We start from the raw sequence: 27,887 nt of genomic DNA, 5'->3' as shown, positions 1-27,887 counted from the left end.
TGAGGTGGTTCATCTAGTGTTCACTGATGTAGCTTTTTCTTGGGAAGGGTTTGTAGTTTTCATCGTGTTTGTAAGTGTGACCAAAGAAAATTTAAGAACTACTGTAAAACTTGTAGATTTTTTTTTTTGTCCAAGCTGTTGCTTGTAACCACTTGGGAGTATACAGCTGGTACACAGAATCCTTTCTCCATGATTGCTAGACTAGATTAAAATCTGTGTTGTTGGATGCAGTCAGTAGGGACCGTAGTAAGATATGTTTTATTCTCAAGTTGAAATATGAGTGAATGTTCCTACAGAATTTTTTTCATTTTTCAATTTTATTTTTTGTGCTGGTCATGGGGCATGAACTCAGGGCCTAGTACTGTTCTTTAGGCTGGCACTCTACCACTTGAGCCCACATCTCTACTTTTTCTTTTCTTGCTTTTTTTTTTTTTTTTTTTTTGGTGGTTAATTGGAGATAAGAGTCTCATGACTTTCCTGCCTGCGCTGGCTTTGAATCTGCAATCCTCAGATCTCACCTCCTAAGTAGCTGGGGTTTATAGGCATGAGCCACCAGTTCCTTTCTAGAATTTTTTCTTTTAATAGAGACATTATGTACTAAAGCACTATTGGTACTAAATTTTCAAGTTAATCTGAGAACCTAATCACATGTAAAGTTGTTTCTGTAGGAAAAAATTCTAAATGCTCAAAATAGACTTAGAAATTGTCAGAATATGTAAAACCCACTGCTAAATTGGAGATTTCATGTGCTTCCATATTGGGAACCTGACAAATGAGATTATTATTATTATTATTATTATTATTGTTATTATTGCTGGTATTAGGGCTTGAATATAGGGTCTTGACCCCTTGTTTGACTTCTTTCCTTAAGAATGACATTCTACCACTTCAACCACCTCTCAACTTACAGTTTATTTTTGCTGGTTTGGTTGGAATCTGACAGGCTTTCCTGCTTGGGCTGACTTCAAACCTCAGTCCTCAGATATCAGCCTCTTGAGCAGTTAGGATTACAGATGTGAGCCACCATTGCCTGGCTAATGAATGAATTTTTTTGGGGGGGGGTCCGATCGTGGGGCCTGAATTCTGAGTCTGGGCGCTGTCCCTCAGCTCGTCAGCTCAAGGCTAGTGCTCTACCACTTCAGCCACAGCGCCACTTCTGGCATTTTTCTTTTTGCTTATGTGGTGCTGAGGAATCGAACCCAGGGCTTCATGCATGCAAGGCAAGTGCTCTACTACTGAGCCACCTTCCCAGCCCCAGGAATGAATTTTAAACTAGAGTTTGAATACTAAATATAAAATTGGGGCTGGGAAGGTGGCTAGAGTGGGAAGTGGTAGAGTGCTTGCCTTGCATGCCTGAGGCCCTGGGCTCGATTCCTCAGCACCACATAAACAGAAAAAGCCGGAAGTGGCGCTGTGGCTCAAGTGGTAGAGCACTAGCCTTGAGCTGAAGAGCTGAGGGCAGCGCCTAGGTCCAGAGTTTAGGTCCACGACCGGCAAAAAAAAAAAATATATACTCGGGCTGAGAAGGTGGCTCAGTGTGGTAGAGCACTTGCCTTGCATGCTCAAGGCCCTGGGTTCGATTCCTCAGCACCACATAAGAAAAATCTGGAAGTGGCGCTGTAGCTCAAGTGGTAGAGTGCTAGCGTTGAGCTGAAGAGCTGAGGGACAGCGCCCAGGCCCAGAGTTCAGGCCCCACGACAGGACCCCCCCACCCAAAAAACAAAAAAAGAAAAAAAGTTTTGGGTGCTTACTATTTATGTGTAATCATAAGTGATGTCATATAAATAAGTCACTCAACTAAGTTGTTTCATGTTTAGTTTGAGAATAAAGGCCCATGAAACTGTATGAGATTATAGATTCTTGGCTCATTTGGTTGGTTCTTAAGAAAGGCTTCCTAAAGCAGTAAGCACAGGGCCTGTTTAAATGAAGAAAATAGCTGGATTGAGGTTATTCCAAACAATTATTTCATTACAACCCTTGGTACTAATGTATATTCCCTATAGAGTTCATTACAATGCACTGCAATAACTTGTCAATTGACTATATTTTAATACATATGGTGTCGTGCCCTACTTAAAGTCTATTCCAGTGGTTAGTGAAGACATTTGTTACAAATTTGTTGAAAAAATTAACATAGAACTCTAAACTATTAATATAGTTATTTGCTTTTTTGGTCAAATAACTGAGCATGGTACTTGGGAGAAGGGAGCATTGAAACCAGTCTTGAGAAATCAGATACCATGAGCAAAGCATAAGCAGTTGGAAAATTTGGTAGAATTTGCTTGCAAGTGTCAGATTTTAAACTTGCATAGTTTTTTTTTTTGGGGGGGGAGGGGAGCACTATTAGAGTTTGAACTCAGGACTTGGGCCTTCCTCCCTCCCCTCTCTCTCTCTCTTTCCCTCTTCTCTCCCTCCCCCCCTCACTAGTGCTTGAATTCAGTCTTTTGCTTTCTAAGCAGGTGATCTGTTACTTGAGCCATACTTCCATTCCTTTGGTTATTTTTGAGAAAGGCTATTGTTTCTTGCTTGGGCCAGCCTAGATTACAGTCCTCCTGTTGTTGGTTATCACTATAGGTGGGATGACATGCATGTGCCAACACACCCAGCTTTTTCTGTTGAAAGGAAGGGCTTTTGAACTTTTTTTGCCTGGGCTCCTCTGTCCCCTTAGAGCTGGTATAACAGGCATGTACCATCATGCCCAGGATTGGTTGAGATGGGATCTTGAAAACCTTGGCCTGTGCTGGTCTTAAATCCTCTTGAGTATGAGAGCTGTTTTACCACTTGTAAGCTAGAATTACAAGTGTGAGTTACCACATCCAGCCACGATGTTCTCCTTTTGTTATACTTGCTTTGTTTGAGATTTTACTTATCAGGTTTTTAAGACAAGGTCTCAGTATATATAGCTCAGGCTCTCCTTGAATGTGTGATCCTTCTGCTTCAGCCACCTACTATGTCCTGCTTTGATCTTTTATTCTTAAAAAAATTTATTGTTACCATTATTTTTATGGTGTTAGGGATTGAACTCAGGGTCTTGTGCATGTGTTAGGCAAGGACTTAACCCCTGAGCTCTACTCCTTAGCCTGTCAGTAGTGTTAAATGTCTTTATAGACCATGCTGACACAGATAAAATTATGATAACATTATCAAATTGTTTTATATTGACATATTTTGATAGAAATTTGTAATAGTTAAGATTTTTTTTTTGTTCATTTGATGTGCTCAACAGTTCCAAAATAGGGCAACACTGCCATTACCAGTTTTACAGAGAAGGTATAAGGTATCTAAGGCCAACCAAGGTCATGTACTCTGAAAAAAGTTACACGGACAATTTGAGAAAGGGGTTAGACATATAGGACCAAAATTTTATAAATTTCTGTTTCTTGCACTTATAATAAATAGAAATAACTCTTGCATTATACTCTTATTTCTAATAAAGTTTATAATTTAAAAATGGTATTCAGAATTTGGTAATTATATAGCTGAGATATTTTCATAATTTTTGTAGGTGTTTATAATTAGCATGAAAATTTTGGGAAAGTCAAGGTATATTGAGAAATTATGTTTCTGACCTATGTATCCCTGCTTGTTTCATTTGTGGAGATTTTGATGTAAATGCTGGTTGTGTAATGAGTTTTATGTACAAGTTTTATCTCAGTATGACTGGCTTTTTTTAATCAGAAGTGCATTAAGTGGTTGTAAGGCTGTACATAGGTTTATAACGGTTAGAAGAGTTGGGGGTATCTTCCTTACTGTTGTACTTTGGCGAAACTGGTGTGCCACAAATGGACTACATAGATACCAAGATGATGATGTTTTTTTCCCCTCCACCATCCTGAAAGTGGCCTGGTTGTTGGAGGCCTCTGCCTGTGAACTCAGTCTGAGAGCAGACTTTTTCACTTATCCATTGGCCTGTCCAGGTTGTAGAAAACAACAATAAATCTGGAGTTTTCTGTTAGCAGGTGAAATACAGATTTAGTCAATAGATTATTAAGCACAGGGAATGATGGAAGTTGGTGAGAAGGATCAGCCTGCCTTTCTTGACTGACAGGCCTCATAAGTCAGGAAACAGGCTTGAGCTCTCTTTGAAAGGGAGGAACTATACAAACTGCTCTTTCAATTTGAATGTCTTGTTTGGGTTTAGTGACACAGAGGTAAATCTGTTTGAAGCATTGTAGATTGTACTTTCCCTTGGGCTTAGGTAGAATGTGTAAATATGTATCTTGTTTTCTGAGCCACTGTTTCAGTATCAAGCCTTGAAGTAACAGATAGTGGTTCTCTGCTGATACTTTGGCTCTGTGGTGAGTCTGCTAAGTATCCTCCCTCTTCTGAAATAATTACAGAAGGCCCTGTGTTTACTTGGTACACTTGAGATTGTTAAACAAACTGCAAGCATAAGCATGGACATGTTAGGACTAGCACAGTGATAAATGATAGTGCCAGGAGGAGTTAACCTATTTTGTACAGTACGCTCTGCATTTTCTGTGACTTTTAAACAAATGCTTATACTTTCATGGATGGATGATGTGAAATTACCATGTGGCCTAATGTATCTGGTATTCAGCAATACAATTTTTTTTTCTAACCTTAAGACAGTTGTGTATAATTATAGTTGTGCTTTAATGAACTATACATTGGTAGATGTGTGTGGAAGATGTTTAATATCAAGTTAGCTTAATTTCTTGATATTCTAAAATGAGTTTACTTTCCATGATTCTTTAGTGTTGTTATATTATTTATTGGTTCTGTCAATTTTGATATACTTTTATTCCTTTATTATACTGTCAATTTCATATTTTCTCTTTATTTCCTCAACTTGTTAATTCTGCTGCTCTTTCTCCACCTCCTTCTTTTCTTCCTCTTTTGTTTTCTCTCTCTTTTTCTCTTATTCTTGTTGAAACAGGGTCTTGTGCTGTAGCTGAGATTGACCTCAAACTTGCAATCCTCTTTCTTCAGCCTCCTGAGTGCTGGGTTTACAGACATGCAACATGGATCACTACTCTAACCTATTTCATTTCTTTTAAATACATAGACTATAATTGCTTAATATTCTGTGTTATAATTGATATTCATAGTATTTTAAAGTCTCATTTTACAGTTGGCTGTTTCTTCTTTTGCCTCATTGTGGTTGATTGAATGTTCAGTGATTTCTTTTTTTTTCTCCCCTTTATTCTGTTAATCTGTTTTATTTTATGGATTGAATTTTGTATTTACCTTTATGAGATAAATTCTTCCTGGTCATGGGATGTAATATATGTTTAAAAAATAGGTTTGCTAGTATTTTCTTGAGGATTTTCATATCTCATAAAGGATATTTGTCTGTACACTTCTCGTGATAAATGTTTTTGACTTCATAAATGAGGAAATATTACTCAATGTTTTGGATGAATTTTTAAGATTAGTTTAAATTTCTGTTTTTAAACATTTGATAGAATTACTGGGGAAGCCACGTGGTCTTAATCTTTCTTTGCTGTAAGTTCTCCCATTAACTCAATCTTCTTTATTTGTTATAAGTCTGTTTAAAAGTTGTATTTCTTTGGGTGTTACTTTTGTAATTGTATCTTTCTAAGAATTTATCAGTTTTATGTAAATTATATTTTTAACATGAAATTATTTACCCAACCTAATAATTATTTGTGATTTTAAGAATTGTATAATTATAACAATTTTAAGAATTGTTTACAGTTCTTTACTTGAATTGCGTACTGTACCTTTATCTTGTAATTCTTTACATTCTCTGTGATGTCAGTAGTAATACACCTTTAATCTTGATTCTCAGACTTTTCTGCCTGGTCTGACTTCAAACCTTTCTTCCAATTCTCAACTCCTGAGTAGCTAGGATAAGCATGAGCTCCAGTGCCTGGTCTTATTGCTATTTTTCATGTGGGGTGGTGGAGATGGACAGAATGTTGTGCTCAGCCAGATTGTCCTTGAACTTCTTGTTTGTCTACTATGGCCTCAGATTTGGGATCCTCTGCCTCTTTTTCCTTAGTGCTGGGATAATAGGTGTGTACCACTATGTTTAGATTAAAAATTTTATTTTTAATTGATGCTTAGAGTATATAATGTGATATTTAAAAATATGTATATAATATATACTTACCAAGTCAAGGTAAATGGTGTATCCACTCTTTATGTTGGGAATATCCAAACTTCTCTATTCTAGTCCTGTATTTTGATTATTAGTTATTGTTGGCTGTAGTTACTGAGCTATATTAAAGGACAGTAGAACTTACCTACTTTTATATTGATTTGAGAGAAGTTATTTTAATTTGTATTTTTAAAAAGAAGAGGAATGAGATTAATACTAAGATGGTTTAATTATTAAATGAGCATTATATGTGAAAACAGGAGTTCAACATTTAAAACCTCACAAAATATGTTAACTTATTTTTTCCCCTAGGAGGAAAAAAAGAAAATTGACTGTATTTGAAATAACATTAATAATTAATTGGCAAATTTAATGTAGATTTTCTAGGGTGAAGTTAGAAGGCTCTTAGTATAATTTATCATATACTTAAAATTAAATATTATAATTAAACATATAGTTAAATAAAGATTCATGATGAAGAAATGAAATTTTATTTTCAGTGTTTATATTATGTTCTAGAAATATATGTAGTTAACATCAAGACAACAAGGAACTGCAGATTAAATAATTGCTATTTATCTACGATCAAGGTACCAATTACAGCGTATCAGTTAGGACTACTTTCCCCTTCAGAACCAGTTAGGTAAGGTTGTTATTCACTTGAGTGCTAGGCCAGGTGGTAGCATTGGTGATACTGTGATGTGAGCTGTACTCAATTTATAAAATTTAGAATCCTTTAAAGAAGAGACGTAGTGGGTAAGTATTACAAATATAAATGTGTTGGATAGAATTTTAGTAGTTAACAATTGTTAAATGCTGCAAACTCAGATGTCTACAAAGACCGTGCAGCTAATATAAGTGTAGTGAACCAATGCAGTGGCATATCATTGTTGAATCACAGGAGAATGGTCAATGGGTAGAAAGACATTTTCTCTGTCTTAAATCACAGATATGTGAGTGCATTTGCCACTTACTCTGGAGATACTTTTCAAATCACTTAAAAAATGTTTGAAGCTAGAATTTGCTAACAGGTTACTATTTCCTTTGTTTTAGTGATGATGTATATAATACAAGACAAAAAACCACTTACGATATTATACCTCCCTCCTATCTCTTTTCCACTCCTTAGTAATATATTTGACAGGAGTAAATATGACTAAAAGCCCAGTCTTTCACAAACATGCAGTGCTTGTTTGTGTTGATATGTTGGAACGAAGGTATCCAGGATACCTTAAACATATTCTGTGCCAAGAGACTTATGGTGTCTCTGGGGAAGTTTTGAGTGTGGATAATCTGCAGCAGTGTCTTAAGAAATAATTCTCAGTGGTGGTGGTGGTAAGGTGGTGTGGCAAGAGAAGAAACAGCTGGGGAAAGCATAGTTACTATTTTTTTCAAACTGTATTATCAAAAATTTCAAAGCAAACAAAAAAGCCCAGAATAGGATAGTAAATAACCACATGCCCATCATTTCATGTAGGTGAACATTTTGTTATTTTCTTTATACGTTTTTGTAATGTGGGTAAATTTGAATGAGGGTTGCTTTAGATGAATTGTTCATTTGTTCTTAGAGAGACCTATGATTATATAGTATAGTACATGCATTCTTAGAATATAAATGTGTTTACATATTATTAGTGAACAAAGTGACAAGATGTCTACAACTTGTATTCAGATAATCCTTTTAAAGTTATGTTTTTCATTTGATACTTGGTTACCATAGTCTAATTGTTATCAACCTTTTATTTTTTCAACATAGAATAGCCTTTAATTAGCCATACTTTTATTCCTCATAAAAAAAAGGAACATATTTCTTCTCTGTCTAGATACAATAGCCCCTGCCATTTATATCAGCACTCTAGCAACTCTTATTTGTCATCAACCTGTTTGTTTTTTTTTGTCGGTCGTGGGGCCTGAACTCTGGGCCTGGGTTCTGTCCCTCAGCTCTTCAGTTCAAGGCTAGCACTCTACCACTATAGTCAAAGCACCACTTCTGGCTTTTTCTACTTATGTGGTGCTCAGGAATCCAACCCAGGGCCTCATGCATGTGAGGCAAGCGCTCTATTACTGAAGCACCTTCCCAGCTCTCATCAGCCTGTTAATGAGGCTTTTGGTATACATTGATAATCCTTAGTGAAACATGCTTTTGATATTCTCTTCCTCAGTGTTTTCCCCCCAATGTCAATGTTCCAAGCTTGGTTTGATTTAGTTTTTTCTTCCTTGTGGGGAAATCTGTGGGGAACACAGGTAGCAAAGATGGCCCTGAGAGGAAGTTGAGTGGGCAGAGCTGGATTTGTTCAGGTTCAGTGTGTAAACAACTCATGGAAGCTTAGGTGCATGTTAAGGTGTGGTCTTTCAGTGATTGGTTGGTTCCATTTCCTCTCCTCCCACGCAGTCTTTTGCTTTAAAAAGGGGATGCTCCCTGTTAATAGTTCCTGCTTGGTTTGACTCCTGGCTGCGTCTGATTGTCTCGTGCGTGCGCTAAGGGAGTCTGGGGAACGGGAGAGCAGCCGCACTTCACTTCACACTTACCTCTCCGACCCCGTCCAGATGGACGAAGACCCAACACTTCCTAATATTATTAACAGTCTGTCACATTGGGAAATGAGTAGTGTCCTTCAGTTAGATGGACAAGAAAATGAGTTAAAACTATTTTACAGGAAACATTTAGTATCGAGTTTTATTTGACTTCTTCTGATTTGGATTTTCATTCTGTGGGAAAACAGACCAACCTGAATGACCACTTGTATGGAAATGATTAAACTGTGTGTGTGTGTGTGTGTGTGTGTGTGTGTGTGTATGACATAGTACATATTAAAAGAATGACAGTATAAGTGTTGATAAATTATTGTAATTTGCACAGTATAAGTCAAGTTTGATTTAAAAACGATTAAAAGAGAGTGGCCCCTATATAGAAATACCTTTAAAAAAGACATTTGCATAAATATCTGCTTAGTTGCAGCATTTACAAACACTTGAAGATACTAGTCATTTTTCTTTCATGTTTACTTTTTTTTTTTTGTCGGTCGTGGGGCTTGAACTCTGGGCCTGGGCGCCGTTCCTCAGCTCTTCGGCTCAAGGCGAGCGCTCTACCACTTGAGCTACAGCTACACTCCCGGTTTTCTGGTGGTTTATTGGAGATAGGAGTCTCACGGTCTCTCCTGCCGGGGCTGGCTTTGAACCGCGATCCTCAGATCTCAGCCTCCTGAGTATCTAGGATTACAGGCGTGAGCCACCAAGCGCCCAGCTCATGTTTACTTTCTTAAACACATTTATTTACCACCTTATTATCTTTAGTGTTTGTTTTTGTTATGTATTCATGGGATTTTGAGTGCTTTATCATAAATCTTATATTTTAGAACTATACATTTACTATTAGTATACAAACTGTGACTTTATAGTTTTAAGTTGGACAGAGACTTATAAGAAATATGTATTTACTGCCAATAGCCTTTTTTATGTTTGGAATGAGTTGACAAGTGAAGCCCATGATAATATTGTCAACTTTCTAGATATAGATGTCTGAGCTGGTGATGAACATGAAATTGAGTTGATCGTGTACAATTTCTGTGGGGAAAGATAATACTGAAGAATTTGGTAGATGGGATATAATGACAGATTAACTGTTCTCTTGGGATCTTCTAATGTCTTAACTATATTCTTCCCACTAAATGCATTCTTCAAGCAAATAGTATGAGCTAACAAATGATTCTAGAAAATACAGTGTTTAGGGAAATATGAATAAATATGAATAAATAGCAGGTACTATAATAATTTACAATGTTTAGTTATAATCTTGACATGTATAAATATATTATCTCTGTATAGGAAGCTTAAATGTTTGGCTAGATCTCTGTTTACATTAAGATTAGTAGAAAGAGAAAACTTTTAGTTCAGGGTAGGTTTTCCAAAGAAAATCTAGTTAGTACTTTTTCTTCATTTTCCTAATTCATTATAAAAATCATTAAAAGAATTCATTATTCTGAGGATGCAAGAAGTGCATATATGCGTACGTGCGCCTCTGTATGTATGTATGCAAGTATGTACCTCCATCCATGGTTTCTCCATTGTTTTCTCTATGTAGTTGGCTACATAATTTGGTTGTTCATTAGAACATGGGGAAAACTTTACCCCTCCTTAACTTAAGTATAGGCAAAAATAGAGTAATGAGTAAGAGGATTTTAAGCAATGTATGTACAGTAAAGCTCCATTAGACCTGCCAGTTCAAAATTGAGGACAATTTCAAACCTATGTGAGGTGAATTAATATATGAACTAACCAATTCTGCTATTAACTATGTTTGGTCAAATTGTTATTATAGGAAATAGCTGAGCTGTAACTTTAACAACAAATGCTATTTAAATGATTTCTATTGACACGGTATCCTTATCTAGATATATTGTAACTTTTAAGTATTTTCATTTTAAAAAATTTTGTAACAGATTAAAATTTGTTTTATTCTACTGGAGCTTACACTATTAGTAGGTATTAAAATCAATACAAAAATGAACTTCTTTTAAAGTGATGCTTACATCATTAAGGGCTATCACCTAATCTTCTCAAAAGATTATGATCTTGTGTTATTTCTGGCAACTAACTGCCTTGTGACATAATTGACCTTATGTTACATGCATAGATATCCAGCTTCACAAGATGGACATTGTATGTTCTTGTTACTCCAGTTGTAGGAGTAGAATCTGAAATAACTGATTCTAGAAAATCCTAGGACCTCTTTCCCCCTATTGTGTATCCCTTGTAATTTATAGTGCTTTGCTTTGTATTGGATCGTAATATAGGTGACTTACTGTTCAAGTGGCTGCTTTAGAAGAATTATCAAATTAACAAAAAGTGGCACCATTTGTAAGCTAAAAAATGTTCAATATCAATATAGATTTGGGAAACTTCAGGTGGAAATATTTGTTTATATGTGACAGAAATAGTTCTTTAAGATGGTGAGACAAAGGAGAAAGAGTGAACCAGTGAAACAGCAATACTTATAAGACACTATGTTGGAAGTGGAGGGTAAGTAGGCGGGGGGGGGGGGGTTGGGGGGAAGGGAGAGGAAAACGAGGGGAGGGGTAACAATGTTCGACAAGAAATGTACTCATTACCTTACATATGTAACTGTAACCCCTCTGTACATCACCTTGACAATAAAATTAAAAAAAAAAGAAGAAACAGACCACTGAGGAAAAGATGGAGAAATCTGGCCACTAAGGAGTTTTTTTTTAACATCTTTTAAGATAATTAAAATAATTATTAAAAATAAATAAAAATTTGATGAACTTGAAATAAAACCCATATTAAATGCTTTTTCACCAAAAGGAAAAAAATACGTATCTAAGTATATTTTTATGTGCTGTTTTCTCAGATATAGTTAAGAATATGTCCAACATAGCTAGCGAGGTCAGTAGAAAGCCCACAGATTGGTAGATCTTCACTAGCCATACAACAGACAAGGCCCTCATATCTAAAATATACTTAAAACTAAATAAATCCTCCATCAACAAATCCTCAAAGAAACAACTGCCTGATAAATAAGTGGGCTAAAGAGAGACTTCTCTGAAGAGGAAATAAGAATGGCCAATAGACACATGAAGAAATGCTCAACTTCTCTAGCCATAAAAGAAATGCAACATTGAGATTCCACCTCACCCCAGTTAGAATGGCTATAATCAAGAAATCTAATAACAACAGATACTGGAGGGAATGTGGCCAAAAGGGAACCCTACTGCATTGTTGGTGGGAGTGTAAACTTGTTCACCCACTTTGGAAAGTAGTATGGAGGTTCCTCAAAAGACTCCACATAGAGCTCCCCTATGACCCAGCAATCCCACTTTTGGACATTTACCCAAACAATCACAAACAAGGCCATACTAAAGCTCCAGCACAACTATATTTATTGCAGCATTATTTACCATAGCTCAGATATGGAACCAACCCAGATGCCCCACAGTAGATGAATGGATTAAGAAAATGTGGTTGTATGTGTGTGTGTGTGTGTATGTGTGTCTGTGTCTGTGTGTGTATTATACAATGGAATTGTATGCCTCCATCAGAAAGAATGGCACGACCCCATTTGCTAGGAAATGGAAAGACTTGGAAAAAATTATATTAAGTGAAGTAAGCCTGACCCAAAGAAACATAGGTCCCCTGGTTTCCCTTATTTGCAATAACTAGTATATGTCTGGGACAAGCAGAAAAGGTCAGATAAGATGATGTTAAGCGAAATGAACCCCAAGATAGGGACACAAGTGGTTTTTTCTTTCTTGCTATTGTTTCTAACGTATTTTTAAGGTACCATGTGATTTTTTTGTTGCTTGTATGTCCCTCCCCCATGGTATAAGCCCTGTTTTCACTGTATTTGATGTTGGTATAATTTGTGGAGAGGAGGGGAAACAACAAATTGTTTAAATAAGGATACAGGTTGACGCATTGCAGCAATGAGATGTACAAGACTCTCTGTCGAAAAATGAACTTTACAATTTAGGTGGGGGGGTATGGTTGAGGAGGTGGGAGAGAAGGGATGGTAGGAGAAGAACAAAGGAGGAGGCAACAATGCTGGATATGAAATGTACTCATTACCTTGCCCATGTAACTGATCCTGCTGTACAGTATTTTCACAATAAAAAACTTATTAAAAATCATATTAAGTGAAGTTACCCAGTTCCAAAGAAATTTAGGTCCCATGGTTTCACTTATTTGCTGAAAACCTCAAAATGTACAAGTGACCATATAAGATGATGCTAAGCGAAATGTACCCCAAGATATGAACACGAAGTCTGTCTTTATTGTTATTGTTTTAAATGTACCATGTGATTTTCTTTTGTTATTGTTGTTTCCTTTGTATGTTCTTTCCCCTAAAGCATATCCCCTGTTGTCACTGTATTTGAATTTGAAACCCTGCATCTTGTAAGTCTGATCTGGGGAGGGGAAGGGGTATAACAGATCACTGAAACAAGGACACAGGATGACCCATTGCAACAAAGATACCCACAGGACAGTATATGGAAATGAACTTTACAACTTCAGGCGGCTAGAGGGGGGAGGAGGGAATAAGAGTGAGGGAGGTCAGGGAGGGAAGGGATAGTGGGACAACAAGAAGGAAGGGAAGGGGTAACAATGATCGACAAGTAATATTCTCATTGCCTTACTCATGTAACTGTAACCCCTCTGAATAGCATCTTAACAATAAAATTTAAAAAAAAAAAGAATATGTCCAAATAACTGTGGCTTAATGACATTTACTATCTCACATGTGATGTGGATGGTGGAGGTTGGCTCAGTAACCCCAGTGGTCAGTGTTCTGGGTCATTTTCCTTCTTATCATCATGGCCACTGACAGGCTGCCTGCTCTGTATAAGCATTATATTTTTATACAACAAAATCCAAAAGCAGAAAGGAAGAATAGGACCTTTTCTATCTTTGCTTTCTTTTATCTGGGTTAAACCTTTCCCTGTAATCCCAGCAAAATTGTTATTCTCCATTAATCAAAACTGGTTCCATACTTAATTGTAAGTCAGTCACTGATACGAGGAATGGGAGTCCTCTGATTAACTTAGAAATTTAGATTCATCTAGAACTGGAGTAGGGACTGCACTATCAAGATAGCTCAATGATGTCTCCAGTTAAGTCACATCAGGGTTTGTTATAAGACAGAGTCTGGTGAGTACCTGGTTACCAAACATTGTTATGTAGTTCTAGTGGGACAATTTTTGTATAAATTTAATGAGTACTCCTGTGTAAATAGCAAAAGTGCAATATATTGGTCTTAAAAGAGGACCATGTGATCCTGTAAGGACTACTTGATGATTGTCATAGAAAGCTAACATTTAGATTTTAATCAACTGCTTACTATTTATCTTGGGCACAGTCCATGTTTGTTGATATTTAATGATTTTTGACAGTTTCCGATTTATTTAATGATTTTTGACAGTTTCCGATTTATTTATGTTGATTATTACTTCTTTCAGGCGGATTCTCCACAGTTTTCTTGGTGCGGACTCATGGTGGAATCCGATGTGCATTGAAGCGAATGTATGTCAATAACATGACAGACCTCAACATTTGTAAAAGGGAAATTACAATTATGGTAAGTGAAAGAGTAACTTTGTTTTAGAAATTTGGTGTATTCTGTTTGAATCTCATATTCACAAGCTTTTAGTCAAGCTTCTTACTTGTTTATACACTATAGAAAACTTGAAGATCAGATTTAATCAGATTATCAGAGAAATTCATAGTTCATTCCTTATGTTAGTCCTTAAGTCTGAATGGTCAACTGTTCTTCTCTTCTTTCCTGCTAGATTGAACAGGCAAGTGATTCTTCTTTTTCTTTTTAATGAATTACATAATAAATACTATGTTTAATCACCATCTAATTTAACAAATAAAACCTTACAGATACTGTTGAAACCTCTCTGTGTTCTTCCCTAATTGTATCCCTGTACTATGTTCTCATGCCCAAAGAAACATCTGTCCTGTGTTTAGTGTTACCATTTCTATGTATGTTTTATATATTCACTTTATGTATTTATACTTACAAACAGCGGTTTTCCATTAGAAAATCATGCTGTCAATATGAAATATGAAATGTTTTCTTCTGAAGTATGCATTTTATGACAGAGCATCATTTAGCAAGGAAAAATTCCTTTTTGCCTGTAAATTGTAGCTACTCAGGAGGCTGAAATCTGAGGATCATAGTTTGAATCCAGTCAGCCAGTAAAATCTTTGAATCTCCAATTAACCATCCTCAAAAAAGCTAGAGTGGAGCTGTGGCTCAAGAGGTACAGAGCTAGTCTTCAGAGGGCTAATTAAGTAGTTAAAAATAATAAAGCAGCTAGGCACCTGTGGCTCACACCTGCAATCCTAATTACTCAGGAGGCTGAGATCTGAGGATCATGGTTCAAAGCCAGCCCTGCAGGAAAGTCGTGAGACTCTTATTTCCAATAGAAAACCGGAAGTGGTGCTGTGACTCAAGCATTAGAACTCTAGCCTTGAGCTGAGGAGCACAGCAAAAATTTCCTTTTCTTCTAGTGTTGTATCAGTGCTATGGAATGACTTCTTGTTTTTATTCTGCCTTCTCCATCTTCTCTTTTTCCTCCTTATCCTTCACTGTTTATCCTATACACATATGTGTCTAAGCCCTTGCTTTATTGAAGTTTACATAAAATAGCAACTATATTAAAGTGAGTTCTTCCATTATTCGTCCTTTCAGTAGAATTGGTATAATTTTTGTTTCTCTATACAGGATCTCTCATGTACCAGGCAACTGAGCTATATCCCCAGTTTTAGTCTTTTTAGTCTCATTATATTCTGATGACTGTTTTGTACAAGGAGTAAAAGTTTCAAATTTGTCATTTGGTTATTATTTCCTTAAACTCATTAGTGTTAATCTATAATCTCTGGTTTCTTTTCACAAATCTTTACTAGCCATTTGCTGTTTTTTAGGTTATGTCGTTAGAAAATTTTAAATAACTACACTTGAATTTCAGTGTTACAGGGAAAACAAATGAGAATAGTACTAAAGAACTTAATTCTGTTTCTAAGAAAGTATAGTAGTTGTAACATTTTATTCTTGAATCATCAAGAATGGTTTTTTTAGTTTTCTAAAATATTACTTTTGAATGAATCATTTTCCTGGTTGAATTTAAGAACATATATTCATTGATTATTTGTTAGGAAATGGATGTCATATGCAGACAAACTTCACAGTAAACCATAGATGCCTCTCTTTGGTTGAAATGTGGCTGAATATTCAAGTTCATTAAATAATATCAGTTTAGGCTTCAATTAATTACTAATACAGGGTCCAAATGTATATTTTACCATTTAACTTGTTTTCTTTTTCTTTTTCACAGAAAGAACTATCTGGTCACAAAAATATTGTGGGTTATCTGGATTGTGCTGTTAATTCATTTAGTGATAATGTATGGGAAGTTCTTATCTTAATGGAATACTGTCGAGGTAAGTATCTGCATTTGTCTTATAGTAAAAATAGTCTTCTTAAAATTGGTTACAACAAAGAACTGGTTTCTCCCAAGGCAGACACTGAAAATTGCAATCTCAATTTTTATTGTCTTAATTAGAAAGTCTATTAAAAAGTCACCTAAAGTCTACTCATAGATTACAATTACAGTTGTTGTAATCACAAAGCTATAACAACTACACAGTTGTTATAGTTAGGATATGATTATGTGCATGGGAAATTATAAAATGTTTGGTTTAAAACAGGAACAAGGAATCTCAGCTCACTGAAATTCTTTTATAGTTAAAAATTGTATAATGTGCGGCTGGGAAGGGGGCTCAGTGGTAGACTGCTTGCCTTGCATGCATGAGGCCCTGTGTTCGATTCCTCAGCACCACATAAACAGAAAAAGCCAGAAATGGTGCTGTTGCTCAAGTGGTAGAGTGCTAGCCTTGAGCTGAAGAGCTGAGGGACTGCCCAGGCCCAAAGTTCAGGCACCACGACCGACAAAAACAAAAAAAAAAAATGTGTAATGTGTCAACATTAGTGTTGTAAAATTTTCTGATAGCCTCCATGTTACTGTAAACATACTAAATTTAATAAAATTTTAGGTTGCATTTTGACTTACGTATGATCTTTATTAGCTTTTAGGTCATTTTTTTGGGTTCATGTATAAATGTAAGAAGATAGAGAATTCTGCTTTATTTAGGCCTACTGTGGTATTTTAAAGAAATCTTTGTTTTGTATAGCATACCTTAATGGTAATGTCATTAAAAATCATTGCTAGTGTTAAGAATTTTAGTATGTGGGTTTGTGTGGGGGCGAGTACAATCAACTTGCTACAGACTTTTCTATTTTTTTTTTTAGCTAGTATTAGGCAGTTTGATTTCTAAGCATCAATGTAGATTCTAGAAGGCAGTAATGATTGTTGATTAAATTTTCAAACATTCCTGCAATTTGCTGAAAGAAAGGAGAAAAATTATAGTAATGATTGTGATGAAAATATTTTATTCACATTAGTGTTGTAAGATGAGGACAGATGAGAATAAAATGAGCCAATATCGTAATATCATGATGTATTTGTAACTTATTTCTCTATATATAACATTCAAAGATAATGTAATACAGTCTCCTTTGTTTCTTTTGCTCAAAATTGTTTTGTCTCTGTGGATTTTTGTTTTTGTGGCTTCACACAAAGATTAGAATTTTTTCCTGGTTCTATGAAGAATCGTTATGGTATTTTTATTACATTGAGTCTGTAGATTGCTTTTGATTGTGATAGGATGGACATTTCATAGATTGTTGATTCTTCTAATCCTCGGATTTTTTTGGTCTCTTATTTTTTTTGTCTCATGATTTTTTTTAAGTTTTCATCGTAGGTGCTTCATTTGTTAAGATATATTTTTCTGGTAGTTATTGTAGCATTGCTTTCTTCTTTTAAGCTGATTTTTAAAACATCTTGCATCTTTGTTGAATTCATTTATTACTTGTAATAGGTTTATTGGAGAGTGGTGTAGCATTTGGGGTTTTCTTTGTGTAAGATCATTTCATCTGTACACAGTAACAATTTGACTTCATCTTTTCCAGCTTGAATGTACTTCTTTTTCTTTTTCTTGATATCCATGGCCATGATTTGTGTAACTACATTAAATAGAAGTGGTGAAAATGGATATTCTTGTCTTGTTCCAGATAATGGAAAACTTTAATGTTTCTCCTCTTCAGTATAGTGTTAGTTGTTGGCTTTTTACACATGGCCTTTATTGTTCAGGGTTGTCTTCATGAAGGCATGCTAAATTTTGTCAAATGATTTTTCTCTATCTGTGGAAATGATCTTTTTAAAATTTCTGTTGATGTGGTGTATGGATCACGAGTTGCATGTGTTAAGACATTGCTGTATACATGAGATGAATCCCACTTAATTTTGTTGACAAATCTGAATTTAGACAGTCTAGGTATATAGCCCAGACAGGCTTGAATTTATAATTTTCTTATATCTCCCTTCAAGTACTGGGATTAAAGGTGTGTGCTACCATATTGTATAAGATGAAATGGATGATTTTAGACATTGAGTAATCTTTCTGTTTATCATTTAGTCAGTATTTGGGGTTTGAAGTTAAGAGTTAAGGCTTTGTGATTGTTATATGTATACACTACCATTTGATCCATGCCTTCATGTCTTCTGACTTGATTATTTTTCAGATAGGGGTTGTGTGCTTTTATTTATTTATTTACTTCCTTTTGCCTTTACTAAGTCTCCTGATTAGCTGGGATTATAGACATTATAGGCATGTGGTGCCACCATACCAGAGCCATTTTTCTCTCTCCCCCCCCCCTTTTTTTTTTTTTCCATTTGTTTGTGCTCTTACTTAATTACCCTTGCTTTTACTGATTTGGATCTGCTTTGTTCTAAATTTCATAGTTCTTGAGCTACAGTGATAGTTTTTTTCTTCTTGGCTGTTTCTATATCCCATAAATTTTGATATATTGTATCTACATTTTCACTTGTTTTAAGGAAGAATTTAAATATCCTTTTTATATTTCTTCCTTGATTTATTGGTTGTTGAAAGAATAAATTGTTTACTTTGTATATATTTATATACTTCTAAGTTTTTCTTATTATTAGTTTCTAATTTTATTGCCTTATATTCAGAAAAGAGACTTAGGATTTCAGTTTAAAACAAACTGTTGAGCCTGATTTTGTAGCCTATCTTATAATCTATCCTGGAGAATTTTCTATATGCTGAATAAGAAGACAGTGTATTCATCAATGGCTGGATGGAATATTCTGTAGGTGTCTGCTAGGTCCATGTAGTCTTGGGCTTGATCTCTCCTATTTGTCAAATTTCATTGCTGAAATTCTAGTACTAACATCTCCTGCTATTATTATTATTGGAGCTTGTCAATCTCTATGTCTTTTAATATTTGCTTTACACATTTACATGTGCTAATAATTGGGCTATTTCCTTGGAAAATAGACTCCTTTATCATTATTTAATGACTTGTCTCCTTTTATTACTTCTGATTTAAAGCCCATTTTATTTGATGTAAATATGGCTAGTCCTACTTTCTCTTGGGCTTCATTTACATAGAATATTTATTTTATCTGTTCACCTTTAGTTTATATGTGCCCTTTGTGACATGGTTATTTATTTATTTTTTTTTGGGGGGGGGTCTGGTCATGGGGCTTGAACTCTGGGCCTGGGCGCTGTCCCTCAGCTCTTCAGCTCAAGGCTCGCGCTCTACCACTTGAGCCACAGCGCCACTTCGGGCTTTTTCTGCTTATGTGGTGCTGAGGAATTGAACCCAGGGCCTCATGCATGCAAGGCAAGCGTTCTACCACTGAGCCACCTTCCCAGCCCCTGACATGGTTATTTTTTAATCCATTGTCACTCTTAATTGGAGAATTTAATCTATTTATACTTAATTTAATCTATTTATACTATTTAATCTATTTATACTTAAGGTAATGATAAATAAGGTCTTACTCCAGCCATTATGTAACTTGTTTTCTAGTTTTTTTCCTCCCAACTCTTCTCTTATAATCTTCCTTTGTGTTTATTCTGCTGTATTTTAATTCTTTTCTCATTTTTATGCTTTGTAGGTTTCTTTTTGGGGGGTTATCATTGGACTTACAAAGACCCCTTTTGATTTTAACAAGCTATTTTCAAATGCTAGCAACATAACATGATCATAAAGATAAGAAAAGTAGCCTGGGGAGAAGCTCAGAAGTAGAGCATTGTCTAGCATGCATAAATCCTGGATCTAGTACCCAGCACTGAACAAAACCAAAAAAAGTATTAATAAGAAAACTTTCCACTTGGATTTCATACTTTCCCACAGTTAGAAATTTTAAATCCTATATCTTTTCTATATTGTCTATCTTAATGTAGTATTTCAGTTTTATTTATTTGTTTTATTTTTATTTTTATTTTAACAATCCTGGAGTTTCAACTCAGGGCTTTAAGTTTGCCAAGGAACCATTCTTTCCTCTGAGGCTTTCCTCAAGCCTTGGGTTTGACTCATTATGTTTTAGATAGGGGCTCTCTCGCTTCCTGCCCCTAGGTATGATCCATCTGTGTCTTAACAGGTGAGATCCCTCCTCCAGCACCTTTGTGGGCCTCTCACACTGGGATCCTAATGTTCTCAACCTCCTAAGAAGTTAGGATTACAGGTATGAGGTAGTGATGCATAGCTTATTTAATTTAATTTTTTTGAGACAAGTCTTGCTCTGTAGTCCAGGTTAGCTTCAAACTCAAGATCCTCCTGCCTGGTTATTGATATTACAAGTGTGTACAAACTATACCCACCTTCAGTTATTACTTTTAATTGCTTTTGCTTTTGATATTTACACTGTAGTTGGAATGTTTTTCATATCGTATTTACAATATTTAGAGCATTCTGAATTCATTGGCATTATTTTTATTTAGACCTTTTAAACTTCTGATACTTTGTTTTTACTTGTAATGTCTCTGTTTTTCCTTTTAAATAACATCCATTAGTATTTATTTTAGGATAGATTCTGGAAGAGCCATAGTTTGTCAATGTTTGTCTTGAATGTGTTCCATTTCTAAACAATAGTTTTGCTGAGTACATTATTTTTGGTTGGCAGGTTATTTCTTTTTCCTGCAGTGTAGTGAAAATCATATATGAGAAATGTAGGCGAATTGAAATTCCCTTTATATTGTTTCTTTTCTCTGGCTTCCCTTGAGAATCTTTTCATTTTCATTTGAGAGCTTTAGTATATCTTGGGTAGATTTGGTTTAGTTAAATCTAATGGTGACTTTTTTGATCTTTCAGTACCTAATTATTTGTATCTTTCTTTTAGTTTAGGAAAATTTCTGGTATTATGTCTTTTAATAAGCTTTTGGAATTCTTAAGTCTCTCTTGAACAGTTATGGCTTGAATATTTGCTCTTGCATACTATCTTAAAGTTTCAGAAGGCTGTCTTCTCTTTCCTCATTTTTTTTTTTTTTTTGGTTGGTCATAGGGCTTGAAATCTGGGCTTGGGCGCTGTCCCTGCACTCTTCAGCTCAGGAGAGCACTCTACCGCTTGAGCCACAGTGCCACTTCTGGCTTTCTTGGAGATGAGTCTTATGGACTTTCCTGCCTGGGCTGGCTTTGAACCGTGATCCTCAGATCTCTGCCTTCTGAGTAGCTAGGATTATAGGCGTGAGCCACCGGCGCCCAGTGTCTCTTTCCTTTTAATTCTTTTTTTCTTTTTTCTTTTCAAAGAACCTATCTTCTATTTGATCTTTTCTGCTACATTTTTAATTTTACTTATTGTGGTTTTCAGTTCAAAGGTTTGAGTTTTTAAGATTGCTTCCATTTCTGTTAATTTTCCTTGTGAGAGTATTGAGTCTTTTCTCTGTGTTGTCCTGAAGCTTGAGTATCCTCACAGGTACTTAAGTCTCACAGAGTTCTTTGGAGAACTGTGTGGTTGGTTTGTTATATCTTATTTTATCATTATGTGTGCTCATGGTTTAATCCAAGCTCTTGATGCTTGGTGAACAATGTCATCTGTTTTAAGTATTTATTACAGACTGATTCTTTTCCTGTAGTCCCTTCACTGTTTAGTACTAGATGGTATCCTACAAGCAGGTTGTTGTGAGTCTGCTGATTGTTTTGGTATTGTAGGTTGATTGAAGCCCAAGTTTGTCCCCAAATCTCAGCTACTATTATTATAATGAACAGGTACAGTACCTAAAAAGGGTATTACAGGGTATTCTATCCCCTCAAGCTTCTTCCTGGGGCTGCAGTAGGCCTAGAAACCTGTATTAAAAATATGACCTCTGAAAATTACTGTTTTGTTCAGCGGGGCAGGTCGTAAATCAGATGAATAAGAAGCTGCAGACAGGTTTTACAGAACCTGAAGTATTACAGATCTTCTGTGATACCTGTGAAGCAGTTGCAAGATTACACCAGTGTAAGACTCCAATAATTCACCGGGATCTGAAGGTAAGTATAATACTTACACAGAATTGAGTACTGTGTTCTAGACTTAAAATTTAAAATGTTTTTGGACTATTTGAGAGAGAGAGAGAGAGAGAGAGAGAGAGAGAGAGAGAGAGAGAGAGAGAGAGAGAGAGAGTGTTTGTTTTAGGGCTCTAACTCAGGGCCCTGTGCATGCATGCTAGGCAAATACTATATCACTGAGCTACATTCCTAACCCAGAAATAGGTTTGCTTACTAGCATGGAGGTTGATTTCTCTACCACCTTCTACGTTTCCTGAGGTTTCAGATTCTAGTCTACTCACTTGTGCTTTACTTGACTGAGAATTTTTAATATGACCCTACAGGTGGATTTTTTTGCCCCGTTCCGCATCTCTGTTTCTCATAGTAGGCTTCTTTTTCACAATATTCTCTACCAGTTCATCCTTCTTTTTGTTTTTTGTTTTTTTGTTTTTTTTTGTAGATCACATTAAATTTCAGAGTATTTTCAAGATATCCTGGAGGAACAGAAAAGATACCAGAAGAGACTGCTACTGGGTCTCTTTTTGCATTTTTGTAATTAGCTGTTATTTTTTACTTGCTATAATTTAATTATGGTTATCTTACCTTCTCTTTTTGGTGTCAGTACTGGGGTTTGAACTCAGTGCCTGGGCATTGTACCTTATGTTTTGGGCTAATAGCTGGTGCTCTGCCACTTGAGCCATAGTCCTTCAGCTTTTTGGCTGTTAATTGGAGATTTTAGTCTCAGATACTTTCCTACCATATCTAGCTTTGAAATGCAATCCTCAAATTTCAGTCTCCTGTGTAGTTAGGATTACAGGTGTGAGCCACTGGCGTTGGCTTTATCATACTTTCTTATGGGATTTTGACTTCTTATATTTTGTATCTGCTTGTTACATTGAAATATCCTTCCAAAGAAATTGAAAATTCCTAGTATCATATTGCTAGAGAAATCATTTATCCATAAGTGTCTTCTTTGATGCCCACAATTACTGAGATTACAAAACTCATTCTTCTTGGCTTAGTGATAGAATCTTGCTTGCTTGTGACACTGAAATATTTTCTGCCTAGATATTCCCTTGCTTACTTTTTCTCCACTTTGTCCGTCAGATTTGTTTTCTCAGTAAGTCCTATCCTGTGTTATCTTTTAAAATCTAAAGGCTGATACTTGAGTTGCTTATCTCTTTTGCCTATTTTTTAAAAAAAGTATTTGTCACGTTCTAAGATGTTGTGTAATTGGCTATGTTATACCTGTTACATGTATGGGTCCTCTCTCAGTCAAATGTAAACTTCATGAAGGCGGGAATGTATGTCAATAGTTTTTTTACTTTATAAACTAAATATAAAAAGTATTCATTGATTTTAAGATTCAATGAATTACATACACATTCATAGATTTTTTTTTTCTTTTCTGGTGATGTATTTAGAACAGTGCAGTTCTAAGCTTTCAGATCAATGCCTGGTATATAGAAGTGACTCATTATTTAATGAAATAAGTAAATCCCTATTCTGGCTGATTATACAAGATTCTGAAATATGCTTACAAAGTACATTTAAGATGAATAGATGTCACTTAAGAATATAGGTTGCTAATCATGAAAGATATCCTTGGTGGAAATATGTGGTAATAGGAATGAGGATAGTGTTAAAATTCATCACCTCACACATCAGTCCCTTAATTTGGAAAATAGTATGGCTCATCTTAGTATTTTAGGATGTGCAACTCTTTAATTTCCTCTAATAATTTGGAATGATTTTCTTGTGCTGTTATAGCTCATTAACTTTTGCATGCAAATTTTCTATTTTCAACTTAGTCTTCTTGTTTTAAAATTTAGAAAAGATATTAGAGTGCATAATTTTTGTGTAGCCCATATTTTATATGCAGGCTCTTGCATGTGTAAATTTGTGCAAACATGTTTGTTTTAAATAGATTTCTTACCATGAATATTTTGTTCAAATGAAATACTGAAGGAAAGATTTAAGTATAATATATGGAAGGGAAGTTATAAAGAAACTGTGATATGAGTATTTTGACAGAGTAGAAAGATGCACATTACACATATAAGAATATCAAAAATAAACATACTGTGACAAAAGTAATAATAATGACTTTTTTGGGTGCTTGCTATATGCCAAACACTGTTCCAAGTACTTTGCATATATTTAACTTGCCCAATTTTAACAACAATCTCAGGTAGAACTTATAGTCTTCTCTGTTTTCTTCATAAGTATACAAGAGTGGTTAGGCAAATTGTCCAAGGGTATGCATGCCAATAAGTAGCACCCACGTTTTAGTATTCCAGAAACTGTGTATATAATTTGTCTATTTTAGTTACTGCAACAACTCTGATCTCCAGATTAAGGTGTACACTGCCATTCAGTGTCATATTTCAATAGAAATAACACTATAGGAAAAGCATCTGCAATGAGAAATCCAAAGTTTGGAATGTCTGTTCTGAATTATTTTGAGTGCTGATACGATGCTACAAGTGGAAAACTGTGCCTGACAGAGTGAAAATGCAGCTGCAGAAAATACCATAAAAATTAGACTATATGCATAAAATGTATACAAAACACAGTCCCATCAAGATAATAAAGAATCCATAATTAAAAGACAAGTGTGGTACCAGACATTTTGTATAAGGGCTTTTCAACCTATAGAAGTCAGTCTGAGATAGAACATAAGTTGTCATTATTTTTTGTCTGCAGACAGGATAAAATATCAGAAATGGAGAAAAATTGAGATTCAGTAAAAGAGAAACTTGACTTTGCTACTATTCTCATTTATATAGGCAATTTTACAGAAATTTTAGGATTATTTGATATATACAGACTTTCTTGGAGTCAGAGAAGTTCTCTATCTGCTTTAGCTTTTGAGTACTGGGATTACAGGATTACATTGTGCACCACTGTCTCAAGCTGTTAAAATAAACTTTTTTTGGGGTGGGGGGTTCTGGGCCTGGGCATTGTCCCTCAGCTCTTCAGCTCCAAGCTAGAGCTCTACCACTTGAGCCACAGTGCCACTTCCGGTTTTCTGGTGCTTTATTGGAGATAAGAGTAACACAGACTTTCCTTTACATGCTGGATTTGAACTGTGATCCTGAGATCTCAGCCTCCTTAGTAGCTAGGATTACAGGTGTGAATCACTAGCGCCCGCTGTAAAATAGTCTTTTTATGTAGTTAATTTGCTCTCACAATTTGAAGTATTTATGTTTATATATGCATATATGTACATGTGTATATATTCGTGGGGTAAAGATAATGTAAATGAGTTGCAAAAGATAACTTTCACATTGAAAATACTGATCATTGATATTTTTTTCTTAAGGTAGAAAATATTTTGTTAAATGATCGTGGAAATTATGTACTTTGTGACTTTGGCAGTGCCACTAATAAATTTCTCAATCCTCAAAAAGATGGAGTTAATGTAGTAGAAGATGAAATTAAAAAGTAAGTATTTGTTTTTGTTGTATTTTGTTTCATGAGAATTTTAGTTACCTTGAGTCTGTGACCAGTTTTGTTAATACAGATTTTACATTGTTCTATTTATAGTATCTCCAAATGTAGTTAGAGGTTTTGCCATGGGTGCAAAATTTTGTTTACATAATATATAAACATGTAAACAGATTTATAAAGAAACTTTTGAAGTAGGCTTTAATGATTAATGGCTCACTAAAGAGAATTTTGGTCAATTTGTTAACATGTAAGTTTTAAGGTTACAGAACTGCCATTTGTGTGTATTGAAAACTATATGGAAAGCGTTAGGACTGTATTAATGTGCAGGCACATTTAGCCTATGACTAATCCCAACTACTTGAGAGGCAGAGATAGGGAATTGGAGTTTCTAGGTCAGTCTAGGTAAAATGTTAGGAAGACCCTATCTGCAAATAAGCCAAAGTAATGGTACATGCCTGTCATCCTAGTTACAGGAGCCTGAAATAGAAGTATTGTGGCCTGAGGCCAACACCCCACAAAACCCATCAGACATTATCTAAAAAACAAAGCAAAAAGGGATGGAAAGGTGGTTTTGTGGTAGAGCTGCAAGTTTGAACTTTTAGTACTGCTAAACAAACAAAAACACTATTATGAAGTCACTGTTACTTTATAATTGTATGTTGGAAAACTGGTGAAATATGTCATACATACTTGATGTTTTCTTTCTTTCTTTCTTTCTTTTTTTTTTGTTGTTGGTCGTGGGCTTGAACTCTGGCCTGACCGCTGTCCCTGCGCTCTTCAGCTCAAGGCTAGTGCTCTACCACTTGAGCTACAGCGCCACTTCCTGTACTTGATGTTTTCTTAATTCCATAGTTTCTATTGTTAGTAGAGTGCCTGTTCATTTTAGATCATCTTAATAAAATGACACACAAGGCAAAACATTTATCAGAATACAAATGTGAAAGTAGTTGTCATTTCTAAGTCTCCATTCATTAATTCCTCAAAGTTCTCACTTGTTCAAGAGCTGTCATTTATATTACAACATTTTGAAATAGTTCAAATGGATCTGTTATATTTTTTATAAGATAAAGCTATCTAAACTACATCTTTCTATTCAGGAAACAACTTAGAATGTTTGTGTTAGATTCCATAAAAACAAAGACCTTATTAAACATACTAATGTTCTGAAGAACACAGGAATAATACAATTTTCAACTGGCTTCTTGGAATAATATTTATATCTACATAATTTTAAAATAGTTTGGATCAAAACTTAGTGGGTATTATTGAATTCTACTCAGTTATCTCTAACATTTTAATCTTTGCTGTTGCATTCTAATGTATAGATAAGATCTTGGTGAATTTTCCTGGATTGAAATTTTGTGAATGAAAGCTCATTAGTTATTGTGGTTCTGTTCAGTTTGCTTTGTAGCTCAACCGAGGAGCTAATGTACTAATTCATTCAATTAGCAACTATTATTCAGGACCAACTCCATTTTTTGTTTTGGTGAACAAAAATCTTGCCATTATGCATTTTATATTCTAATATCTTAGATCATTTCTCCAGCATTTTTCAGACATCTTATCAACAAAGCTTTTTGGGAAAAGAAAGGTGGTAGAATATTGTGGTTTAAACAAAAATATATAATGAATGTTTTAAACTAAGATATAAATGAATATTGCTATGATACAGAGAGTCCATTTATATTCTGCTATTTTCTGCTATGATATTTGAGCACTGCTTCATTGAATGTTCTGTTAATGCTTTTGGGGCTTTTATATTAGTAAATATTGATTTATAGTATATTTTGATTCCAAGTGGCTTACATTGGCAGTCAGTATTAGAAGTATACCTTAGTGTGTGTAGTTAGACTTAGGATAACTAAGTTATTTTGAGAATAACAGTTATAAAAATTTTTAAGTATATTTACTATTATGTATAAATAACTATATTAACATCTATCAAAATATTATTTAGTAAACATAAGTTTTTGAGAAGGTAGAGTTTTACTTTTAGTAGACTAAAATAATTTGTAAGGAGACAATTCAAGTTGTATTATTTCATATAAAGAAATTCAAGAAAACTTATTTCTAATATAATAACGTTTTTAATAAAGGAAATTTAGCTTTTATATCATGGGAGCTGCTATTATACTTATTGAATAAAAGTGTACGTGGATGCTTTGCATTGTTTAATCTTCACTAGATTTTTAATGAACCTTTAGAAATAGCTTTTGTTTCTATGTAATGTTTGGAACCTAAGAGGGATTTTTATTGCATTTTGTAGAGAAACAGTATATTAATCTTTTATTATTTTAATATCTCTACTTCATTCACTTACTTACTGCTAGGTATACGACTCTGTCATACAGAGCACCTGAAATGATTAACCTTTATGGAGGGAAACCCATCACCACCAAGGCTGATATCTGGGTAAGGCCAAGAAAAACTGAT

General features: G+C 35.0%; 1 protein-coding gene across 1 annotated transcript in view; it reads left to right on the top strand.

The window, feature by feature from the left end:
• Bmp2k (BMP2 inducible kinase) overlaps positions 1-27,887 on the top strand; it is a 90,710-nt gene that overhangs the window by 19,005 nt on the left and 43,818 nt on the right. Inside the window, exons 2-6 of the mRNA XM_070012353.1 lie at positions 14,059-14,177; positions 15,943-16,048; positions 21,862-22,004; positions 25,327-25,448; positions 27,785-27,866. Coding sequence (XP_069868454.1) covers positions 14,059-14,177; positions 15,943-16,048; positions 21,862-22,004; positions 25,327-25,448; positions 27,785-27,866 — 572 coding nt within the window. The remainder of the gene's footprint in view (positions 1-14,058; positions 14,178-15,942; positions 16,049-21,861; positions 22,005-25,326; positions 25,449-27,784; positions 27,867-27,887) is intronic.

This window comes from Dipodomys merriami, unplaced genomic scaffold, assembly GCF_024711535.1.
Source record: "Dipodomys merriami isolate MVZ:Mamm:240054 unplaced genomic scaffold, mDipMer1.0.p SCAF_9, whole genome shotgun sequence".
Lineage (NCBI taxonomy): Eukaryota > Metazoa > Chordata > Mammalia > Rodentia > Heteromyidae > Dipodomys > Dipodomys merriami.
The sequence above is the reverse complement of the archived record's forward strand: the minus strand, read 5'-3'. Positions and strand labels throughout refer to the sequence as shown.